Here is a 24615-nt window from a genome sequence, read left to right as displayed (position 1 = left end):
TGACTTTAGAGGTTTATTATTTTCCTAATTATTTAAATTTAAGATAATGGCTAAGCATTGTTAGGACTCAAAGATCAGTTTCTAAATTGTAAAGAGGATTGTCAGAAATGTTTAGATTTTTCATTCACATTTCTATTTTTAATAATTCTTTTTTTTAAAAGATTTATTTATTTATTTATTTATTTATGCAAGCACTGGGTACAGTCAGAAGCGCGGGAAGGTGAGAGAATTCACCAAGCCAGAGAGGGGAGCAGAGCAGGCAGAAGGACCGAAGTACACTGCTGAAGGGAGCAGCGGGCGGCAGGAGAGGTCTGCGCGCCATGTGGGACCCTCCTCCGGTGGCCAGGGAGCAGCCGGGGATCAAACCGGCACTGCAGAGGCTGTGGGCAGCTTCGCAACCCAGCGCTCAACTGCTGCGCCACTGGGGAGGCCCCACATTTCTATTTTTGTCAGTAAAAATGTCTCTTCCATGTACTGTAGCACACACATTTTCAGCTACTTTCAATACTTAGAATTTGTCAGCCAAAAATATATACTCCTTCCAATTGCCAAAGCAGCATGGGTTTGTGACACCTTGTTTTTCCTTTAAGAAATGGAGTGATCCACTTGATCAATTCCATTACCATTTCCCCAAATACCTCTTGCATGTTTTCTCCTCCATCCTTTGGAACCCCTCACTACATCCCATTTTACCAATCCCTACTCATTATTCAATATTCAGTTCTGGAAACCCCTGTAGAAATTCCTTCCTCCTAAAACAGCCACAAGATCTAGTCCTCTAAATTGCAGTAGTAGTCTCTGTGGTTCTTTTCCTAGGGTCTTTGCACTATTAGTTGTCCTTCAGTACATTTATATGTTATCCCTGTCTAGATTACAGTGTAAAGGAAGACATTTGTATAACCACTGTTTTTTGGTTTCAAGTTGTTAGATATTTATACCAATCATATTGCCTGTACCTAGTAAGTACTTCTAAACTTTTGTAGTTTCTTTTCTTACATATTGACCATCCAGTTTCTCTGGTTAGGAATAGATAAGGCATAGTACAAGATGTACACATATAATATTAAGTTGCCTATGTTCCTTCTTCATAGAACTTGTTTTTTTCCTCAAAGAAAATGTTTTCTCAGTCTGAAATATGCAGGGCTGTGGCAGAAACAGAAAAGAAGGTTGCATTCATTGAATGCAGGGACTGTGTCTGGAATTAACCAGAGTATTGTCATGTTAACTCAAAGTTAGTGACTTTTACACAGGAGCCATGGCATGCTACTCTACAAGGCTGAAGACCAGACAAACTTATTCTTGGGTTGGCAGGCCACTGTTGGATCGAAAACTGCAATATCAAACTTACAAGTGAGTGATGTAGTCCTTTGATTGTCCTGGAAATGTAGCTTCTCCAAAATAAAATGTCAGTAACTTTTATCCAACCTGTTCTAGTTATTACAAATTTGAGGATTGAGAGACAGTACATGTGAATTTATTGTAAAGAGGTCTTTTGTTTAATTCAAGATTGTAGCATAAATATAGCACTTAATGATAGAGGAAGAAATGATATCAGGTTAATACAATTTGGTATCTATGATAATGTTATATCTTTTTTTTTTTTAATAGAGGCATGTTTTTATTTATTTATTATATTTGTTTGTTTGTTTTGTTTATACATGCACTGGGTACAGTCAGAAGCGCGGGAGGGTGAGAGAATTCACCAGAGCCAGAGTGGGGAGCAGAGCAGGCAGAGGGACTGAAGTACACTGCTGAGGGGAGCAGCGGGTGGCAGGAGAGGTCTGCGCACCATGTGGGATCCTCCTCCGGTGGCCGGGGAGCAGCCGGGGATCGAACCGGCGCTGCAGAGGCCGCAGGCAGCTTCGCAACCCAGCGCTCAACCGCTGCGCCACCGGGGAGGCCCAATGTTATATCTTCTTAAGGTGGGTTGTGCGTAGTGCATGATAACAGGGTATGATCCTGTCCTAGAGATCTCCAAACAGTTTGATATTATTGGGCAGCTTTCACGCTTTGGGAAGCCTTGGTTCTTTGTCAAGAACCAAGAGAACTTAGGATTCATATTAAGGTCTCTGCAGACATTCACGCTAAAACAACTCCTTCAACCCATTTCGTTTATTCTTGGATATAACTGGGCGAATTTGTTTCCCAGTAGAACTGTAGTAGAGAGAAAGTATTTAGAGGATTTTCCAGTTGGAGAGCTCTTTCCTCTATGCTCAGAGGGTCCGAAGAGCTTGGCTCACCCTAAATTATTTTCTAACATGTTTCTCTTTTTACTTCCTAGAGAAATGAGCATAAAAATGGAAGGTTGTTCCTCTGAGATTCGTGTCCAAGTTGGACAGTTCGTGTTTATTGAAGGGAATGATGATGAAAATCCATATGTTGCTAAATTGGTTGAATTATTTGAAGATGGTGAGTTTTGGGCTAGAATAAATACCATTCCTTATTGTGAATGTGGCTAGGTAATGGGGAATAGGTACAGTTGCTATTTCATATGTTCTCAGCAGCATTTGAAATGTGAACTCTAAATTCTTAGTTGGGAATGTACTAACTATTCCCTCATTCATCTAATAAACATCTTTACTCACTAGAGCAGTATTGGTTAAAAGGGTCTGAGGGCTCAAGAGTGGGGATGGATGACCATTAAGGCATGATTTGTGGAATTGAGAGAAATGACTAATTCAGGAAAGGGGGAAAAGAAAAAAAGGTGACTTGTACTACAATAGAGATTTCCTTTAATTTTTTATGAAGTTAGTAATTAACTTGCAATGTAACTTCTTTACAAGAAATAAAGTAAGTTAGCTTGGAAAGGTATACCAGTTTTTCAGTTAGGAAAACAAAAGCACTTTACCCAGCGAGACGTGTATAAGTGTTAAAAAGATTAGAGGAACAGAAGCTGATGTTTCCCAGAGATTGGTAAGTACAGGAAGCCACAACTACCTGTAATAAGACTGGAGAGGCAAAAATCAGCAAAAGTGTTCACTGGCAGTGCACTTGTAGAGCCTCAGCTGATTTTCTGAGTTTTTAACCCTGTCCAACAGAGTGTCTGAAGGTGAGAATAGGGCAAGGCTCCAAAAGGAAAAAAGGAAAAAGAGCAATTTGAACTACACCGAACTGCTTCTTCCAAGAGCTAAGAGAAGACTGACATGGTAGTTAGACTGTCCTCTGGCAATTTAGATGCCTAAAAGAAGGAACTGATGAGTGACTCCATAAATGTTTCCATTACAGAGATAATAAAGATAATTGACAAATATAGAGGAAAACTTACATCCACTAGGGGGAGCACTCCACATCAGTGTGGGCTTTTGTATCCTAAGCATGGGCTTTTTTTGTTTGTTTGTTTGTTTGTTTGTTTGTTTTAAGATTTATTTATTTATACAAGCACTGGGTACAGTCAGAAGCGCCGGAGGGTGAGAGAATTCACCAGAGCCAGAGCAGGGAGCAGAACAGGCAGAAGGACCAAAGTACACTGCTGAGTGGAGCAGCGGGTGGCAGGAGAGGCCCGCGTGCCATGTGGGGCCTTCGCGGTGGCCAGGGACCGAACCAGCAGAGGCTGTGGGCAGCTTCGCAACCCAGCGCTCAACCACTGCACCACTGGGGAGGCCCCAGCATGGGCTTTTTGTGTAGAGATTTTAGAGTTCTTGTGTGGTCCTCTTCTGGGTGGCTTCAATCTTTATCTGTTGAGAGGTAAGAAGAGAAGAGTTGATGATATGATGATGATGATGTACTAATAAGTATATGTCCTTTTATTAGGAGCTGATAATCTGGAGCACTATTAATGTTACATTATAATGAAAAAGTTGAAGATTGTAAGCATAGTTTGCCAGAAGTTAACTTAGTAGCCAGTGCTCTGATTCTTGGTAGGATTTTTGTCTTGCTGCTATTTGATGCCTTTTTTATAATCATTGATTTATTCACTGCCTGTGATCAGAATTGCTCCTCTCAAATGCAGTTTGCAATTTCTATGATGGCTGATGGCACTATTAGAAAGTGGAGCAAAGTGAGAAGGCCTTGGGTGCTGAGTGGCTTCAGATTGCTGCTTGTTGGTCCTGTGCTTTGGCAAATAATTTAAGGTCCTTAATTACTTTGCCTGTAAAAGGGAGAGCTAGCCATCATCACTACCTTGCAGGATTATTGTGAGGATTAAGGAAAATATGTTAGCCATTAAGTTTTTAGCACAGTGTCTGGCACATAGGAAATGCTTAATAAGATGTTCTTGCATTCCCTTACACTTCCCCTTTCCCTCTAATCTCTACTAGATTATGAAGTTTCTAACAAGAAACGTGCTCGAGTACAATGGTTTATCCGATTCTGTGAAATCCCTGTCCATAAACAACACTTGCTTGGCCGGAAGCCTGATGCACAGGAGATATTCTGGTATGATTACCCTGCTTGTCCCACCAACATTAGTGTTGAGACCATCATTGGCCCTGTACAGGTAAGTGTTCTGTCTTGGAATTTAATTCTGTCTGCCTCTGAATCTGCATGATAGTGACTCTCAAAGACAGTACCTTTAATTTACCCTGCAAAATTAATTTTTTCCTGTTTGTTATCTTCTTTGCTTGCCTGCTTACTTCATCTCAACAAATATTTACTGAAACTATTTATTATGCATTAGAAGTCTCCTAGAGGAAGTGATATTTAGGGTGTAACCTAAGGGGTTACATAGGTTTGGAGACCAAAATATAGGTTATTCTTCAAGCTGCCTCATGCTCTCAATTTGAGGTTTCATCATGAGTGCAATATAGTCATATGGTCGTGGATTTAATGTATGATAGAAAGACTTTTGTCTGGTGTGACAATAGTGAGATTTTTCCACTCTGTGGGCCCAGCACATTTTATGTGCCGTAAAATAACTCATTTCTAATTAAAATGAGTGAATAAAGAAAAGCAGGTGTGGTATAGAAGTTGAAGCAGTAAGATCGGTAGATTTGGAAAGGCAGAGTATTTGGGTAGGATGCTGATGTTGGGAATGAGCAGGACTGTGACAAGCCATGCTCCACTAGTGATACAGACCATTTTGAGAAGTATTGCACACTCGGAAGGGAAAATAGAATGAGGTTTTTAGAAAGCATTGAAAGTCACTTTAAGTAGTCTGATCTTATGCTAGTGGGGAAAAATAATGGACTATCTAGCAGGGGACAGGCCTGGAGAAGTTTTGTTGTGGGAAAATTTGGCATGGGTAAATAGAATTGACTAAAAAAGAAAGCAAAGTGAAGTATGGATATTGGTGAGAAGGAGTCTATAGAAATATGCTGTGCCATGTCTGTGCCTTTTTAGTTTAGAAAAGAAACATCCCAGGTACAGATGCAGACTTAAATGCTTTTGATCATAGCTCCCATTTGACTCTTTTGTACCTTATTTCTCCCTCTTCATCTACACTTCCTGAATTCAGGTAGTTGCTTTAGCCCCAGATGATGTGATGCCTATGGGTCTAAAAAATAAGAAGACATTCTTTGTGAAACTATCTTGGAACGAGACGAAATTCATACCACTATCCTCAGAATTATTTGCAGAGTTGGATAAGCCACAGGAAGTCAGCCCTAGATGCCAGAAGCTCACGGGGACCAAGGCTAAGGGCACAGAAAGCCCTTCTTGCATCAGAGCACAGCATGTCGTCAAAAGCATTGAATCAAGGCATTCTACCTCCAAATGTCGCCAAACTCCTACCCATCCTGTTACTCCTAGGGCAAGGAAGAAGCTAGAACTTGGCAGTAAGTGTGGAAGGGGTCACAATGGGCAATACTGAGGTAAAGGAATATGATAACATATTAATCCATGCTACAGTGTTGAGTTAGTGGGCCCGGTACCGATTAGACACTTGTTGAAATACAGATAACAAAATTTACCACTTTCATCATTTTTGTGTATTGTCATAGGCATTGAGTACATTCACATTGTTGTACAGCCATCACCATCTTCTTCTAGAATGGAAACTGCAACCACCATACTGTTTTTCCATAGTAGCTGCATAATTTTGCACTGGTGCACTGTGTTCATTTCTCCACAATCCTTCCCAACACTTGTTACTTTCTGTGTTTTTGGTGGTAGCCATCCTAGTAGTTATGAAGTGATTATTAGTTTTTATTTGTATTTCCTAATGATTAGTGATCATTGAGCCCTATCATTAGCAATTTCTTCAAGATCCCTGATACTTTTAGATCAGTGGAGAACTAAGAAATATCCACCTTAAAACTGTTGCATTTATACTGATAATTCTAATTTATAACCTCAAGTTTCCTCATGTCTTCATATAATTTTAGTGAATTAATTAATTTATAAAGAGGTTATTAAGGGTGTTATTAGAAAGTTAGAGACGGTATGTTGAATTAGAATATGAATTAATAAGAATTAAGATTATGACCTGCTGAATGAGCAGAAACAAGCCACCTAGATGGGGAAGCTTCCTCAGCACCTGAGCTCCCACTTTGGGAAGAGAAACCCCCAAAGTTGTTTTGATAGAAGGCACAGTTTCAATACACCCACACAAAGGAAGTAGTTTCAAGAGTTAATACTTCCTGGGCCTCCCTGGTGGCAAAGGGGTTAAAAACAGAGCTGTCAAACTATCACCAGTCACTGCAGCGCGAGTTCAATACCCAGCTGTCCAGGGAGCAACCCACATGGCGCAGCAGATCTCTCCTGCCTCGCCCACTACTTCCCTCAGCAGTGTGTTTCAGTCGTTCTGCCTGTTCTGCTTCCTACTCTCTGGTGAATCCTCTCACTCCCCGCACCTCTGGCTTACACCCCAGTTCTTGTATGCATAAATAAAGAAATCTTTTTTTTTAAAGATTTTATTTTTTTTAAAAAGGTTTATTACTTACAGATCCCAAAAGGGGCCCCCATAGTGAGCCAGGGGGAGGACAGTCTTCAGCCCCAAGTCATGAACAACCAGAAGATAAATAGCAAGTTATATTACCTATAATGTGGTTGGGACAGAAGTTACTAATTTTTCATGGACTTAATTCTCTGTGGTTATTTTAAACGTACTCAGGGAGAAACAAAGCAGGTATTTGTGGTAGGAGTCATAAGCTCAGGTCCTCGCTAAATGTCCAGACTTCAGTTGTTAGCGGGGTTGTCATACTATAAAACACCTAGGTAGCAACCCAGAATTACAAAAGTTGTTGTTGTTGTTGTTTATCTTATATAATACTGATTATAAAATTGGTGCACTGTCTATGATTTCTCTTGGACTTAGGTTTGCCCAGGACACCCAACACTAGGAATTCCCAGCAGATGTTAGGGACTTCATTAGATTCTCCTGGAAGAACTAAAAGGAAAGTGACCCTCTCTGAGATTACCTCACCTTCTAAGAGGCCTCAGCGAGATAGACTAGAGATCCCATCTCCAGTTATGAAAGCCCCAGAGAAAACTGGAGACATTCGACACTCTTGTGCTGAGGATGACAAGAAGACTTCATCTGAATGTCACATGACCCTGAGAACTCGAGTACCAGCTTTGAAAACCCCAGAGATGAGTGAAGAAATAACACTTACCCCGGTTAGGCGAGGTCGGACATCTTTGGTGGTACCTTCTGTGATTCTGAAACCAGAAGACAGCAAAAACAGGTGACACGGACATCACCCTGTTTTCTGAGCAAATCAAAACCCTTCACATGATGTGAAATGTGTGCATCATAGCAAACAAGCTTAGAGCAGCAGGGTCACAAATCTGTGTCACAGAGTCATAGAGGGGCTTTTCCAAATCAGACTTCTGAGACTCTTTCCAGACATAATGAATCACTCTTCAGGCTTTGAGCCCATGAATCTGCATTTTTAAATGTTCTTTGGGTGATTCTGATCTAGCTGTCCTTTGGGAATCACTGCTCTAGAAAATAATTTCCTAAGTCTATTTGGCTCACAGTCCCGAATTCCTTTACTTGCTATGACTCTGCCATACTTTAACAGGTATTTTCTTAGTTTGTTTTTTTTTTTAAGTGGAAATCATTCTTAAATAGCTGTAGTACAAAAAGATAACATACCTAGAACAAACTGCAATTTGACACTGGATAATTTTTGTAAATAATGAGCGGCACAAATTTCTGACAGGCTAGAAATCACACATTTCAGTGTTCCTTGATAAGAAACTCCAGCACCTGCCTAGTAATAGGGCTTTATAAAGGCTTTATATTGAAGGTATAGCAGCACTCTGCTAACCTTGAGCCTGGGTGGACAGTAAATGCACAGATGTGTCAGAAACAAAAAGGAGTAGGAAAATCCCTGGGATTAATATATTCTGTTCTCTCATTAGGGAGGTGATGAGCCTAATTTAAATGATATACTTTAAGCAAACTTTAATCTCTATATTTGGGTTAAGCCTCAGTTATAATTGTCCCCCTGTGTCTATGGGGGATTTATTCTAGGACCCCCATAGATACCCAAATCAAAAATGCTGATATTATTTATATAAAAAAGTATAGTATTTATATGTAAACTACATATATCCTCCCATATACATTCAATCATTTCTATACTGCTTATAATACCTAATATAATGTAAACGCTATATAAATACATATACTGTATTGTTTAGAAAATAATACAAAACCCTCATGTACAGGGCAGGTGCAATGTCATAGGTTTAATTATATAGTACGCATTTTTGATCCCAGGTTGGTTAAATCCATGAAGGTAGGACCCATGGATAAGGAAGATAGACTATATAAACTTATTAGCAAAGTGTAATTAACTCCTTCCAAAATAGTTGTAAAAAGAATAGGAGGCACAGCTATCTCTAGTGCCTGCTGCTGATCCCCAGTGCCTACTGTCTCCTATAACCTTGTGGCAATATCTTACAGGGAGGCTGAAGAACCAGAAACTCAGAATGAGGCTGTTGCTACTCCGCATCGTGTCCAGAGGAAGAATTCTCTCTTGACTATGAACCGGATTAGGCAACAGCTTAGGTAATACTGCTCCTTGACAGGTAGAAAAATGTTAACTATGATATCTGTAATCTTAGTTCTTAAAGGCTTTTTATTGTTTATTTGCTAACCCATTGAAATTCACCTTCTACCTTGTATGTCTGGAATTATGTAAGAATTTCATGTGAATACTACAGTTTGAAAGGGGCAAGAAAAATTGACCTGTACATAGGTGTCTCCCAGTGCCCCATAATCACACCTCCAACGGCACCATTTGTGGGTGCCAAAGAGCGTGAATGAACTTTGATTCTGACATACTTGGAAGAGCTTTCTCATTTACCATCTGTGTAACTTTAGGGAGAGTACTTAATCTTTCTTATTCTGTTTCCTTTTCTATAAAATGGGAATAGTCAGATACTTGTGTTTAGATTTTTTTTTTATTTATTTATGCATACAAGAACTGGGGTGTAGACCAGAGGTGCAAGGGGTGAGAGGATTCACTAGAGACAGAGTAGGGAGCAGAACAGGTGGATCTACTGAAATACATGGCTGAGGGGAGCAGCAGCGGGCAAGACAGGACAGGTCTGCTGTGCTATGTGGGTTAGCTCCCTGGCCGGGGATTGAACTCATGCCACAGTGACTGTGGATAGCTTCATAGTGCTGAGACTTTAACCCCTGCATCATCAGGGAGGCCCCTAATGAGATAATTTAAATAAAAGCCCTCAGCAGAACATCTCAATAAGCAGGCACTTAAGAAGGGAGCATGTCCATATTCTTGGTCTCAGGAAAGACTGTAGTGTCTCTAATCTGCACTGACCTGTAAAGGAGTTGCTTGTTTAGATTTCAAACACTGAATATCAGAAAATAATGTGACTTACCATTCAGGTTTTTAGGTAATAATAAAAATGACCCAGAAGAAAAAGAGTTCCTGCCAACAGCAGAGATTTCAGAATCTGATAGTGAGGAGGAAGAGGCTTCCATGTCACCCCTTCCTAGAAGAACACCCAGAAACCTTCGGTCTTCCATAAAGTCATCCTTACAGACCCCCTGCAAGACACCAAAGAAAACAGTAAGATTCATTAGGTTTATTTTCTAGTGAAGTATCGCTCTCTAAATTTAAAAATTTTGATAACAGTTCACACCACTAGTAATTGCTGGATTCAGGTCTGTGATAGTCAAAGTCATTACACTTGGTATATTCATCGAGGGAAGAATCTAAGTGAATCTTAGAACTGAAAATAAATCCAGTAGACAGTGATTTTTGAGTTCAAATTCCTTTTTTTTTTAAATTTATTTATTTATACAAGCACTGGGTACAGTCAGAAGTACGGGAGAGTGAGAGAATTCACCTGAGCCAGAACGGAGACCAGAACAGGCAGATTAACAAAGTACACTGCTGAGGGGAGCAGTGGGTGGCAGGAGAGGTCTGTCGAGCCATGTGGGACCCTCGCCGGTGGCCGGGGATCGAACCGGCACTGCAGAGGCTGTGGGCAACTTCGCAGCCCAGCACTCAACCGCTGCGCCACCAGGGGAGGCCCTCAAATTCCTTTTATGGCAGAGAATGAAGTGACTGAAAGCTAAACATCCTGAGGGAAGGACAAGAACTGACTTATCTTTGCATTTCCCACAGAAGCTAGCAGAATGCTTTGTTCATATTGCTTAGTAGGCATTGAATCCAGGGCTACTGAGCCACATTCTTGGTTTTGTACCAATTAGTATATCTGAGGGATTATTCATACAAGAGTTGGGGTATAGGCCAGAGGTGTGGGATGGCTGGGATGAGAGGATTCACCAGAGACAGAGTGGGGAGCAAAAGAGGCAGATTGACTGAAATACACTGCTGAGGGGAGCAGCGGGCAAGATAGGAGAGGTCTACTGTGCCCTGTGGGTTACCTCCCTGGCCAGGGATTGAACTTATGCTTGCTGTGGCTGCCAATAACTTGATAGCACTGAAATGTAACCCTTTGTGCCACCAGGGTGGCCCCTTGAGAAATGTTTTGATTAAATAAAGTTAAATTGGTTTCTTGATCATGTGCACTCACAAGGCCATGAATTTGTTCATTGTGACCTTCCCAGAGAGCATCAGTATATGAGTATTTGACTGGGAAGCATTTCATGATACATTATATTCTTTGGAACACAATTAGGCATGCCTAATTAGGAGACTTTCCAAAAACTCAGCTCCCTTTTTTTCCAAAAGAAGGAAAATATGATTGGTTTTGGGTTGAAGTCAGAGAAAGACCTCTAGGAAAGAGAATACAGTAGATTCTATTTGGACAAAAGTGTGGCAGTATATCAGGGTGAGAGCGGAGGTGCCAGAGAGAGTGGAAAACAGAAAAGGTGGATTTATTGAAATATACTGCAGGAGAGCCAGGGGCAAGATAGGAGATGTCTGTACAGGAGCGAGGATGTGGAATTCCCTTTTATAACCTATTTTCAAGGGCTTTTTCATCACTGGGGGGGTCTGTCTCTACCAGTTGCTATCTGCTAGGACATTAGATTTTAGTGGACCTTCCTCAGAGCAGGTGTTCTGCTTAGTTCTGCTTGTCCTGTTTCCATCTTCCTGGAAATTCTCAATGTGGCTTAGCTCCCTGGCCGGGGATCAAACTCATGCCGCAGTGGCTGTGGATAGCTTCATAGTGCTGAGACTTTAACCCCTGGGCCATCAAGGAGGTCCCTAATGAGATGATTTAAATAAAAGCTCTCAGCAGAACATCTCACCTATTGGTCATGTAGACCCAAGGCCAGGTTCCCATAGCATCTCTGTCAGTTTCCTTTTCTTATCTATTTTGTGTCTCCCAGCATTGTTCAGCTGAGCAAAGTACAGAAACTAAGTTTTAAATATTAAATACCCTGAGATAAAGGCCACCTTACCTGGAATTCCTCATTCTCCTGATGTGTCACTTACTGTTCTGGTTCGATTGCTTCTCCTGGGTGCCACCTAGGAGGAGAGATACAGGGTGTGGAGGTGCTTTAGCATAATAAAAACCAGTCAAGTTTTTGACAACCTCAGCAAGATTTTGTCATGTCTTTTCTGTTTTCTCCTGGAATTAATAGATGCAAAACCATTAAACCAAGAGAGTTTTTAGTGCTTACCACCTGAGGGAGAGGTGGAGAAACTGTGGTCACTATAGGCAGACTGGAAGCAGGCGTGGGAAGGTGAACTGTTCCCATAGGAGGAGTGCCATGTAGGAACATCGTGAAGATGAAGGCAGGCTTGTTCTAGTGAGTCAGGAGCAAGGAAGAAAAGAGAGTGAGGCTGTTCGCTTAGACTGAACAGTGTCCCTGGCATTTGTTGTGAAAAGATCTGGTAAGGTTTCCCCAAATACCATATTGTAGAAGTCCTAAGCTGAATAAAGTGTGATCGTATTTTCAAATAAATTTAGAGGAGGTTCCTTTGAATCAAACCCAGTTTATACTGCCTTCTCTTTCCTATATTTGAGCAAGTAGTTAGGATTTCTTAATAATTTTTGGTCTTTCAAGATAATATTTTATTTTTAAATAGTATTTAATCCATACTTTTATTCATTCTTCCCTCAGAGATTGACATTGTTTTCAAAGCCTAATTATATAGATTAGAAAAAAGAAACTGTGTTTGGACTGTGAACACGGCATATGTGTAATATGAGGGAAAAGGAGATTCCTGGACTTTATGTAGGAAGGAACTAGGAGAGTTCACTACCTCTCCTTTTTATTAAATCATCATGAATAAGGTTTGTCCTGGACAGTGTTTTGCTTAATTTATCTCTACTGAAATATGTTCTCTTTTTTTGAATATAGTCCAAGCCTAGAACACCACGTGATGCCACGCCCCAGATCCGCAACCGAAAGCTGGCCGCCCAGGAGCCTGCCAGCATGCTGGAGGAGGCCCGACTGAGGTGACGCTACCGAGGGCCCCTTTCAGACAGGCAGACATGTGCCTCTGCTTTTAGTCACATAAAATGGGAGTAACTTCAAGCCATGCATGTGCATTATATAAGCAGAGAGTAAAATGAATGTGCCTAGGTGAGCCAAAGTAGACTTTGAAGGAGTAACTTTCCAGTTGCTGCCCCTATTTTCTTGGGCATGGGAGTTGATTAAAGGTGATTAGTTAGGATACTTTCTCAGTTATGGTTTTCTTTAGAACCGTCTAGGGATGCCTTCAGAACATGTAAGCCAAGATTCTATTGGAAATGAACTGAATCAGATTCTCTTGTGGGATGAGGTACACCCATGGGATTTGTAGAGAACTCCCTAGATGATATTTACCCTTGCTTAGAAACTCTGAATTGGGTGATTTATGTAGAAAAGAGGGTTATGAGGCCAAATGAAGAGACTAGAGAAAGAGGGCATTCCCTTGAATCTGTGAGTGAGGTTTCATATAGAACTAGACACGTCTTCTTCATAGATTAGTGAGTTGATGGTAAAATGCTTCTAAAATCCTCCTTTTTCATTTACCACCAACTGTAGGCTGCATGTTTCTGCTGTACCTGATTCACTTCCTTGTCGGGAACAGGAATTCCAAGACATCTACAACTTTGTAGAAAGCAAACTCCTTGATCGTACTGGAGGGTAAGCCATGTTGAAGTGGTCAGGGCAGAATGTCTCTGCTATTAATACATCACCTCAGGTGTTAGAGTTCAAGCATATGGTCAAAAGAATAGTGCAAGTTCCCTGCTCAGGCTTAAAGCTTCTGACACAGCTTTTGTTGTCAAAGTAATTCTATAAGAATAGAAATTGTGTCATTCAGACAAAATGAAACTGACCTTCTAGTGGCAGTTTACGTACAGCATTGCTACTAAATTGAATGATTCTATATGAACAGGTCCTGCTCTGACCAACTAATGATGGTCTTTACTGCCCTCACACCACATTGCAGGGGTGACCATCCTTCCTTCAGCACACATTCCCATATTCCTAACTGATGACAGTGTGAGGTGCTGGTGCAGACCTAACCCACAGGACTTCCCTTCTTGTTCTAGATGCATGTACATCTCAGGAGTCCCTGGGACAGGGAAGACTGCCACTGTGCATGAGGTGATACGCTGCCTGCAGCAGGCAGCCCAGGCAAATGATGTTCCTCCTTTTCAATACATTGAGGTCAATGGCATGAAGCTGACAGAACCGCACCAGGTCTATGTGCAAATCTTGCAGGTAAGCAAAACTGATTGGCCTTTTAGAAAGTGCACTTTCCTGGCATATGAAAAGGGAAATGTTTACTTAGCTTTGGGCATATTACATGTTAATGACATGCTATAGATTCATGTAGTAATGATTTTGGAGGGGCTTCCTCAACTTGCCTGTGGCTCACTTGCATTTCAAATACAGGCTATGCTTTTGGTGCCCTCCAGGTTCAGGTTAAGGCTAGTGTGGAAGGCAGGGTATAGGATACTGAAGTCCTCAGACTAAATAGGTTCCTCTACTTGCAGATTTAATCTTAAGTCCAAGGAAGTAAAATCCTTAGTTTACCATGCCTATTTTCCCCCCCACACACACATTGCAGAAGCTGACAGGCCAAAAGGCAACAGCAGATCATGCGGCAGAACTTCTGGCAAAGAGATTCCGCACTCGAGGCTCTTCTCAGGAAACCACTGTACTGCTTGTGGACGAAGTAAGGAGGTGCCCACGGGAGAACTGGAGGAGCTCCTAACTATAATGTCCAGGAGCAAGCATTGGGTGGGAGGGAAGTTCTGGCTCCTTCTCATTCATTTGAGCCCATCTTCCGGTGGTGAGAGGTATCAGTCTATTGACAGATGGTTACAGGTCTTTGCTCTATGCCTTGGCTCAGTATCTGATTGCCCCTACATTTCTCTTTGTTTCCCCAACAGCTTGACCTTCTTTGGACTCGGAAGCAAGACGTAATGTACAATCTCTTTGACTGGCCTACTCACAAGGAGGCCCGGCTTGTAGTCCTAACCATTGCCAACACTATGGACCTCCCAGAGCGCATTATGATGAACCGAGTGTCAAGCCGACTGGTAGGTCCTTGGGTTGTTCTCAAGTTGTTTTTACAGATCCATAAGCTTGGCCAATGAGTTGTGTGAAAAGAAACCTGAAAACTAAAAACTACAGCATCTGGCACAGCTTTTATTGTCTAAATAATTCTATAGGAATAGAAATTTCTCTTTCAGAGGCAATTTGGTAAGCAGAGAAAATGGGAAAAGAAATGTGATTTCTGAAATTCTTAAAATTCCTATATTGGAATTAAATATATCACCATTGCATAACTTTTTCAAACATAACTTCTTGGTGTCCTGCCATCTATGCGCTCTTAAACTGCACAGAGCCCTAGAAGTTTAATTATTTTTAAAAAATAACTTAAGACAAATAAGGGGGTTGCAATTGTGTGAGGAATATAAAAATAAAATTTATTTTAAAAAATAAATAAATAACTTAAGACTTACCCTTGCTAGACAGCGTTAGATGGTGAATTATAGCAGCGAGCAAGCAGGCGCACTCTGCTCTTGTGGACCTTGTGGTCCAGTAGCAAGCACAACATCAAGTGTATACAAGCATGACACATGAAGCCAGGACCTGTGTCTGTACATACTGTAGCGCCGAAAAGTCTCCTACCATCTCGAATGAGAGCACCTCTGCTTCTATCTACTTTTATTCTGGTAGAATAAAAGTTTCGTTGAAACTACATGAAAAAAACAGTTGAGAACCACTGTCCCACAGGATACCACTGGCCACTGTTAATCATGCAAGGAGCTGGAAGCAGTTGTGGTTCTGGGATGAAATGTTTAAATTGTTAGATGGGACTTGGAAATCAGGTTTGGGGACTGAAGGGTGACTTTCCACTAGGACTAGTAGGTGGTCAATGAACTTACTTAGGTTATCTTGGCTCCCCAGGGTCTTACCAGGATGTCCTTCCAGCCATATACTCACAGTCAATTGCAGCAGATTCTACTGTCCCGACTCAAATACTTAAAGGCCTTTGAGGATGATGCCATCCAGTTGGTATCCAGGAAGGTAAGCCACTTTCAGGGAGCTCATAGCACTTACAAACCAGCCAGCAAATCTTTGCTGAGCACCTGGCTATGAGGCTCTGTGCTGGTGCTCTGGGGATGAAGAGAAATTTAGGAAGTCCTGTAGAAGCAAGTAACAAGTAGAAACAAAATTCTGAAAAATTCCTTTACCTTCTTTTTGTATCATTCCTTAGAATACTGTGTTTACATATAGTTTGTATATAATTATACACAAACTAAAATTAATTGATTCAGAAAAGAGGTAGTTTCATATAATGAAAAGGGCAACATAGTCAGGTAGACAAACCTGGTGTGAATTCTGCCTCTTAAAACATAGAAAGTATGTGCTGGGTTATAGGAAAGTTATTTTAAAATTCCTGAACCTCAGTTTTCTTCTCTGAAAGATGGGAATAATAGTTTCCTTAGGGGCTTTATGATAATTAAATAATATTATGTCTGTCATATGCCTGGCAACAGTACACATTCCATGGTAGATAAGAGGTCTTGGTACCTACGTCCTCTAAATTCACTGGGAAAATGCCAAATGAGATTTAACTCAGGCTCATTTCTGAGGCTGCTAACTGTCTCAGGCTAACTGCTAGAAAAGCCACATGGCCACCTAAAAAGAATTATAAGCTTTTATTTTTTGCTTGAAACATTGTGAACTCTGAATAATCATCATATACCTCTAACACCTGCTCACAGCTGAGTACAGTCTTAGGTACTGCAGAGAGGAGCTAGATGTGGTGCTTGTCTCCAGTCTTCGCTTTGTAGAAGAGAGGTCCTCAGAGTTCATCTGATCTATTGGATAGTTTTTTACTTTCACTTTCTTTCTTTCTTTCTTTTTTTTTTTTTTTTTTGTGGCACCTTCGCCCCTGGCCGGGGAATGAACCGGTGCTGCTCGCAGCCCAGTGCTCAACCGCTGCGCCACCAGGGGAGGCCCTAGTTTTTTACTTTTGCTTTCATGTAATTGGATAAGTTTTTACTATTGCTTTCATGTAATTTCTGAGATTTTTTTTCTCCTTGTAATGGTCCTTTTTTATGTCATCCTATTTATTTGATATGTCTTCTCCCTTTCCCTCAGAGATGCTTTTGTCTGTTGGTTTGGGTTTCTAGTCAGTGTCTACTATTGGAGCCTTTTTTTTCATACGTCTTTGTTGTCCACTCAGGTGTAAGAGTGGAGATTCAAAAACTGACTGGGAGCTCTGAGCACATGAGTGGACTTGCTCACTGAGAGGCTCACTGTAGGGAGGAGGAGGACAGATTTCAGTATCTTTAGTTCTTTCCCATTGGCATAATCACATTTTCCAGAATAGGGTTCCATGTCCTTCCTAGAGGACAGTGTTCTGGCAGCAGGGGAGGTGGAATGGAGTCAGAGAAAGTACAGATCTTCTAATTTTAGCATGCAAGTGATTACCATCTGTATTTGGTAAGGGATACCCCCACCCCTGGACACTTAGTGCCCTGTCCCTTCCAACCCCCCACCCAGAAGTATTTTTTTAAATCCTTGCTTGAGAATAAATCTCTGCCATGTTATAAGAGCGATAATATCCAGGGCAAAGAGTTTTATGGAAATAGTACAAATTACCAAAACACAAAATTATTTCACAGAGGAGACTGCCACCTTCCAGTAAGTCACCAAAATGACCAACACAAAGGGAAAGAGGAGAAGCAGCCACTGTGTGTTCTGTAGGCCTTTTAGAAAATGTGGAGTTATTCCTTTGGCACATAAATGCAAATAAGATTTACAAATAAATGCAAGGCTGGTATTGTAGACATTAAGGGGATAGGCGCTGTTCAAAAAGAAATGCCCCATAAATGTTACCATGGTAAAACTGGAAGTATTTATAATGTTACCCCACAGTGGCTGGCATTGTTGTCAACAAACATGTAAAGGACAAGATTTTTGCTAAGAGTATGTTCCTATTGAGCATATTAAGTGCTCTAAGAACCGAGATAGTTTCCTAAAACGTGTGTAAAAAAAAAAAAAATTGATCAGACAAAAAGATACGCCAAAGAGAAAGGCACATGGGTTCAACAGAAGCGCCTGGGCTGCTGAGGTTCACAGGTACACTTTGGGTAAGAACTGCTTTGGGTGTTTTTCTTCCCTCCCACAGTTCCCTTTCACTTTATTTTTAGGCCTCTGCAGTGGATTTGGGGTTCTTGCTATTTACTAATGACTCTTAAAATACTACTTCAAAGGCAGTAGGAATGGTGATAGGAGGACAGAAGTGGTGGGGTGAGATATTCATTACAGGAAGGGAAGAGTATAAGGTGATTCTTCTATTTTTTGGGTTACTAGAAAAGTGATTTGTGCTTTGAATGTCTTAAGTTTGAATTCTGAAAACAGAAATATACACAAAATATTTTAAGGCTTCTATCATCCCACTTCCCAGAGGTCACTACTTTTATTGTCTTAGCAGCCTCTGTGGGTGTGTGTTTGTGCGTATGTGTGTACTTACATATATACTTATAGGTATACCTATATACTTATATCTAAGTATACATATATATGCTTATATAATTTGTTCTTTTAAACTTAACATGAATTTTGCTAGGAAATCATTTCAGGTATTGTCAGACAGAATATCATTGCCTGTATTGACCGTTGGCAAATGGGGGGGGGGATTGCTGCCAAGCACTGGGAATACAGAGACTGAGAGCCTGTAGCGAGTCCAAGAATTCCTTTAGTGAAATTTAAAATGCAAGTGACCTTCTAAGTGAGCTTGGGAGAGAGTAGTAGATTCCCTTTGAAGGGAGCCCAGAAGTCCCTCAGCCTTTGTACACATGTAAAGGAAGGAACAACAGCACAGCTTTTGCCATTGTGGATTGGTCTGATTCATTTAACCAGAAATCCTCTGGGTACTTCAGCTTTGTGGCTTCCTTCCCTCTTGATCTGGTTCTGCTAACATTTACCAGGTAGTCTCCAAAATTCACCATATGCTATAAGGCAGACTCAATCTGTGACTTTATCTCCAAAAGAAGGTTCTGCCTCAGCCTTTTGGCTTTGGCTTACTGCTTCTGAGGGCATACTTCTTTCTTTATGCAAGAAGCAAGAAGATCCTTGTGTTTGTCGATGGTTCAACAATGAGCTTTAGTCAAGAATCTTTTAGATTTTGGGCCTCTCTGGTGGCGCAGCGGTTGAGCGCTGAGCTGCAAAGCTGCGCACAGCCTCTGCAGCGCCGGTTCGATCCTGTCTGTTCTGTTCCCCGCTCTGGCTCTGGTGAATTCTCTTACCCTCCCACGCCACTGACTGTACCCACTGCTTGTATATATAAATAAATAAATCTTTTTTTTAAAAAAAGAATCTTTTAGATTTCATTTCCCTAATATTAAATTGAGTTGGGATTTTTTTTTTTTTTTTTTCGCCTTTTCCATTGTCAGGTTATCTGTAAAACCAAGACAAGGGCTTGGACTCAGGGAACAGTCCTAGGTATAGTGTAATAATTTATATCTGGGCTTCTACCAGGTTCCCAGCCAGGGCCAAGACTTCAGGCTTAAATCCATTTGAAGTGCTGCCTTTTGTTTTCAGGTGAACACACAATCTGTTGGGTTTTTTTTCTGGACGGAGAGGACAAGGCGAACTCAAAGAACTAAATATTCCCTCTTGTAGGTAGCAGCCCTCTCTGGAGATGCACGACGCTGCCTGGACATTTGTAGGCGTGCCACAGAGATCTGTGAGTTTTCACACCAGAAACCCGACTGCCCTGGCGTGGTCACGGTAGCCCACCTATTGGAAGCAGTGGAGGAGATGTTTTCATCGGCATACATCACTGCCATCAAGTAAGATGCTTTCTTGAGACACCACTGGAGACATGCACAGTCTGGGATGGCCCTAGAAACTGTTTTCCCTTTCAGAGCTTTTACTCATTCAACAACCCACCTTTACTGAAGACACTGTTATTTTTAGGGGCACTGTCTAGTCAGGGAGACAGAAATGTAACTCTGGTATAACAGAGGAATAATTACCATTTATTTAATTACCTAGTGGAAATAAGAAAAAGGAAGATGCTACTACTTCTCCCACACTGAATGATATACTCAGCTCATGAAATGGGGGTGCCTGGCACATTTCCAGATGAAATCACTGGATTCTTTCACTTTTAGAGTGAAAGAATTTTCCACATCATTTTGAGACTTTGGGAGCTGGGGATAGCCTTGTCAAATAATATATTTTAATAAAATTTTCACAGTCTTTCCTCCCTCTTTTCCAACGACACAGAAAAGCTTTATTGACTTTCCCTTGGTATGATGGCACAGCCACTAATGAGAATCCACATCTTCTTTTCTTTAAGAAATTCCTCTGTTCTGGAACAGAACTTCCTGAGAGCCATCCTTGCTGAATTCCGTCGATCAGGATTGGAGGAAGCAACATTTCAACAGGTAATTCATCTCTTTATTTTAACCCTAGATTTTAAAACTTTCTATTTTGTGCCAACCTGATTGTGATAAATAATATCAGGCTAGCATCTATTTTTATACAATATTTTTTATTGCATGAGAACTTTTGTAATTGTTCAGCATATTATATTGAAGGTTTACTATTTGCCAGACATTGATACAGGAGTTGGAGATTCAAAGATGAACAAGACAAAAGTTACTACCCTAACACAGCTATGTTGTATGTGGGGGCAAGGCTCTCAGAATAATTTTGTTTAAAAAACAAATCACAAAGATTAATTCAGTCAGGCAGAGAACACAAGTTTCAATTATACTGAATAGATGAAATCATTATGGTCTGTGTAATAGCGGTTTATTTATAATAAAACTGGTGCCCACAGGTAATGTGCTATCTTAGAAAAAGAATTGTTAAAGGCTTTGATTGTGTGTCTGGAAGAGTGTGTGTGTGTGTGTACGTGTGCACACGTGCGCACGCATGCTTTTGTGTCTTAGACGTGCAAATGAAAAGGTTAGTAAAACATTGTCCTATCAACTATGTCTTTATTTCCTTTATTTTATTTTTACTTCTTTAAATTCTTTTTTTAACATTTAGTTGCTGGTCATGTTTTGCTCATTATTATTCTCCTTCTACAGCATTATACAACTCTTTTGTCAAGAGTGACTTTTGTTTAAGTTTTTAAATATTTTCTTAATATTTACAATATACCTTTATCTGTGGTGTGTGCTAGGAACCCCAGGCTGAACTGATTAAACTCCCTGCTCCTGACAACCACTCAGTCTTGGTGCTGGTGGGGGGAAAGATTTTCAAATAGTTAGAATAGAGACTAGGGAGTGCTACAGATTGCCTCACTGTCAGAGGGCTTTCGGACAGGAAAGTTTCCAGCTCTCCTCAGTATTCTCTCTAGGCTTTTGTCGTTTTCCAAGGGTCATGTATTGGCACCTGCCCATTGTATCTGCTAAGGAAAATGCCATTGTGGCACAATTTTATTTGAATTATGACATTTAGTAGTGGAACTCTCAGCCCCTGGAGACTAGTGACAGTTACCACACATTTTATGTCCATTAACTTATGAGGGATGTGGCAGTACCTTTAACAGATGAAACTAAAGTTCAATTAAAAGTTTGTATAATAAGAAAAAATTATAACTGTATGGTGATAGATGTTAATGTGACATTTTGCCAATATATGCAAATATTAAAAACAAAGAACTGAAAAAGTAAAATAAACTTGCCCAGGGTATTATATTTAGGTTACTTATTAAGGTAGAACCAGAATTCAACACCTGCTGTTCTCCAATTCCGTGGTGAGTATTGCATTCTGCCTGTACTTTTATGCCCACCCATTGTTGCCTCCTGGGGTGGTAAGTATCTGGACAAAAAATGTCTAATTTTCCCAAAGAAGAAATAAGTGATCAGATAAGAGACCCAGGGCTACCTTTCCTTATAATCTTTGATTGCTGACCTTGGATTTGCTCTGTTTAGGTTTACAGTCAACACGTGGCACTGTGCAGAATGGAGGGCCTGTCGTACCCCACCATGTCAGAGACCATGGCAGTGTGTGCTCACCTGGGCGCCTGCCGCCTCCTCCTTGTGGAGCCCAGCAGGAATGACCTGCTCCTTCGAGTGCGTCTCAATGTCAGCCAGGATGATGTGCGGTTTGCACTGAAAGACCAGTGAAGGGCTTCACCAGGAAGGAGTGTGACCTGTGATCTCCCAGAGCCAGACTTCCTTTGTCGAAGCACATGGAATTGGAGCAAAGTATATTGAGTGGAGATGGTTGTTAGGTATTTTGGAATTTACCATTAAATAATTTGCTTTTTCCAGAGTTTGGGAAATCTTTGCAAACATGACATTGTAAAATCAAAAGGTCTTACATGACATTATAAGACCTTTCCTATGGTAGGTCTTCGCTCTCACTTTCTGTGAGTAGTCCTATCATTTATTTAGTGGTAGCATACCACATAATACAAGTGTGCACACCATTACCTGTATGCATATGTGTATATATATATATTTCTGAGAGAATATGTAAAAATTGGTTATCTTGCCTACCTCCGGTAGAGAGCTGGATGGTCTCTCAAGAAATCACCCAAGAGCAGTAAGAAGAGTGAAATGCCAAGAAAACTGAAAGATACTTGAAACTACTAACTAGAAAACATAATAATGATGAAGTTTAGGAGACAAGCATGAGTTAACTGTTCTCTATTTCAATGCACTGCAGGGTGAGGGTGGGGAGTAAGAGCTTGATGATAAAATATCTAAAGTGAGGAGCCTCCCTGGTGGCGTCAGGAGTTAAGATGCAGCCTGTGAAGCTATCCACAGTCGCTACCACACGAGTTCCATGTAGGAGCAACCCACATGGTGCAGCAGACCTCTCCTGTCACGCCCGCTGCTCCCCTCAGCAGTGTATTTCATCAGTCTGCCTGTTCTGCTCCCCACTGTCTCTGGAGAATCCTCTCACCCTTCCACACATCTGGCCTGTACATCCCCCCCCCCCCGTTCTTGTATGCATAAATAATCTTTAAAAAAAAAAAAAATATATATATATATATATATATATATATATATATATATAAAGTGACTTCCTGACGAGGTCAGTCAGAGGCGCTCTGCCTGTGTTAAGCGTTCTTCTCGCCTTCTGACCGGAAAAGGTGCATTCGGTGCGGCTTTTCATTTCCCGGGACACTCGGGCGGGTATCGCGGGCTGGACTCAGCGGCAGGGGCCCCGCCCCCACGCCGAGGGGGGCGGGGCGCGGGGAGAGCGGGCGGCGAGCCAGCGACCTGGGGCCTCCCGGAGTGGAGGCGGGAGCCGGGCGCGCCCACTGTTTTGGCGCCGGCGAGGCGGAACCACTCGCGCCTGTGCCCGCCTAGCGCAACCTGCCGCCCGGCGCCTGCGCGCTGGGGACCCACCCTCGAGTCACCTGTTGGAGCGCGGCGCCCGCGTCTTCGCGCGCATGCGTGCTGCGCACGGCGGGGCGTGGGTCACGTGTCCGGGCGCTAGGCGTCTCCGGGGGGGCGGGGGCGCTTTCTATCACCGCCGCCGGGGCCCGGGGGCCGCGGAAGCCCTGGGCGGTCCCGGGCGGGCGAAGGCCCGGGCTGGTCTCGGATCCGCCGCGAGGTATGCTGCGTGCCCGCCCCCCGGCGCGGGGAGCTGTAGGGACGGCGGGGAAATGGAGGCGGCTGGGGCAGGGCAGGGCGGCGCGCCCTGCAGCGTGGGAGTGGGGTGCCCGGCTTCGCCTCCCCTGCTCGCTCCGCTGCCGGCTTCTCCTGAGCCCGGGCGGGGTCCAGCGCCGGCGGCCCCCGTAAGGTGCCCCCGGGGCCGCAGACTTGGCGTGGCCGACTGTGTTACCCCTGACCCCGCCGCTCGGTGCCCGCGGCCCCCCGGACGACCCCGCCGGTCACCCCAGTCACCGAATCTGACGCCTGGAGTCGCCCTGCGCGCCCCGCCGTGCGCCCACTTCTGTGTAACCTCGGAACCCCGCTGACTTGACTCCCCAACTCTGGGATCCACGCCTCACTCCCTGCGCCACCCCGGCCCGGCAGCCCGCCTCTCCGCGCGGGCCGTTGCGAGACGCCGGCCGCCCCCCTGCGCCTCCCGCGCCTTCCCGCGGCGGCCGGAGATGCTTCTGGAGCGAGGACGCGATCCTGCCGCGTTCATTCCCTTAGGATAACGCCCAGGCTCCTTTAGGGCGCCAGGGGGTTCCGTTCGGCCACTTGGCGTTTCTGCTTCGCTTGTCCGAGTTCTTGGCTCATGCTTCTCCTCGGGCATCCCGAGGGTCCGGTGTCCGGGCGCATGCCGGGCTGTTCCTCGGCGCAGAGCCCGCATCTGGTGGCTCCCTCAGCTCGGAACCCTGGCTCCCTCGCCTCCCAGCGTCCTCATGACTCAGCACAGGCATCACCTTCTCCAAGAAGCCTTTTCTCTGTGCTGGATGAAAGGCCACCCACGGCCCCCCGGCGCGGCCCTGTGTGTGTTTGTGCATTGATGAGGCTGCCCCCACCACGTGCATATTCTCTGCGGGGGAGACTCACATTCATTGCTGCACTCCCGGTGCCCAGCACAGGATCTGACACATAGTAGGTCCTAGGAGTAGTGGTGAGAGCACGGAGAGAATCACAGTGCAGACTCGGCTTTCTCCAGAATAGAGTTGTCCCCCAGAACTTTATGCAGCGATGAAAATGTTCAGTGTTTGTGCGGGCTACAGTGGCTGCTACTAGCCACATGTGACTTTTGAGCATTTGGAATGTGCCTAGCAGAGGCACTAAATTTCGAATTTTATTTAAATTAAATTTAAACTTAAGTAGCCACAAACTGCTACCATGTTGCAAGGCAGAGTTAGCCTGAATATTCCCCAGCTGTGCCCTACCCTCGTTACTCCCCTGCTCTCCTGAGTGGGGCCCTGCCCCACTCAGTCC

At 42.8% G+C, this 24615-nt stretch overlaps 1 protein-coding gene across 1 annotated transcript; it reads left to right on the top strand.

The window, feature by feature from the left end:
• Positions 1 to 1255: 1255 nt before the first annotated feature.
• ORC1 (origin recognition complex subunit 1) lies at positions 1256 to 23687 on the top strand (the record flags this gene model as incomplete). Its single annotated transcript, XM_084242310.1, is given in 18 exon segments — positions 1256 to 1350; positions 2282 to 2409; positions 4257 to 4435; positions 5393 to 5711; positions 7193 to 7562; positions 8792 to 8896; positions 9740 to 9923; positions 12635 to 12732; positions 13304 to 13405; positions 13816 to 13987; positions 14337 to 14444; positions 14662 to 14811; positions 15686 to 15805; positions 19415 to 19584; positions 20097 to 20184; positions 21685 to 21867; positions 21869 to 21898; positions 22854 to 23687. Coding segments are annotated over 18 exon segments (3435 nt in total).
• Between the last annotated feature and the right edge of the window lie 928 nt (positions 23688 to 24615).

The sequence above is a fragment of the Talpa europaea genome, assembly GCF_964194135.1.
Source record: "Talpa europaea genome assembly, chromosome: 9".
Classification (NCBI taxonomy): domain Eukaryota; kingdom Metazoa; phylum Chordata; class Mammalia; order Eulipotyphla; family Talpidae; genus Talpa; species Talpa europaea.
The sequence above is the reverse complement of the archived record's forward strand: the minus strand, read 5'-3'. Positions and strand labels throughout refer to the sequence as shown.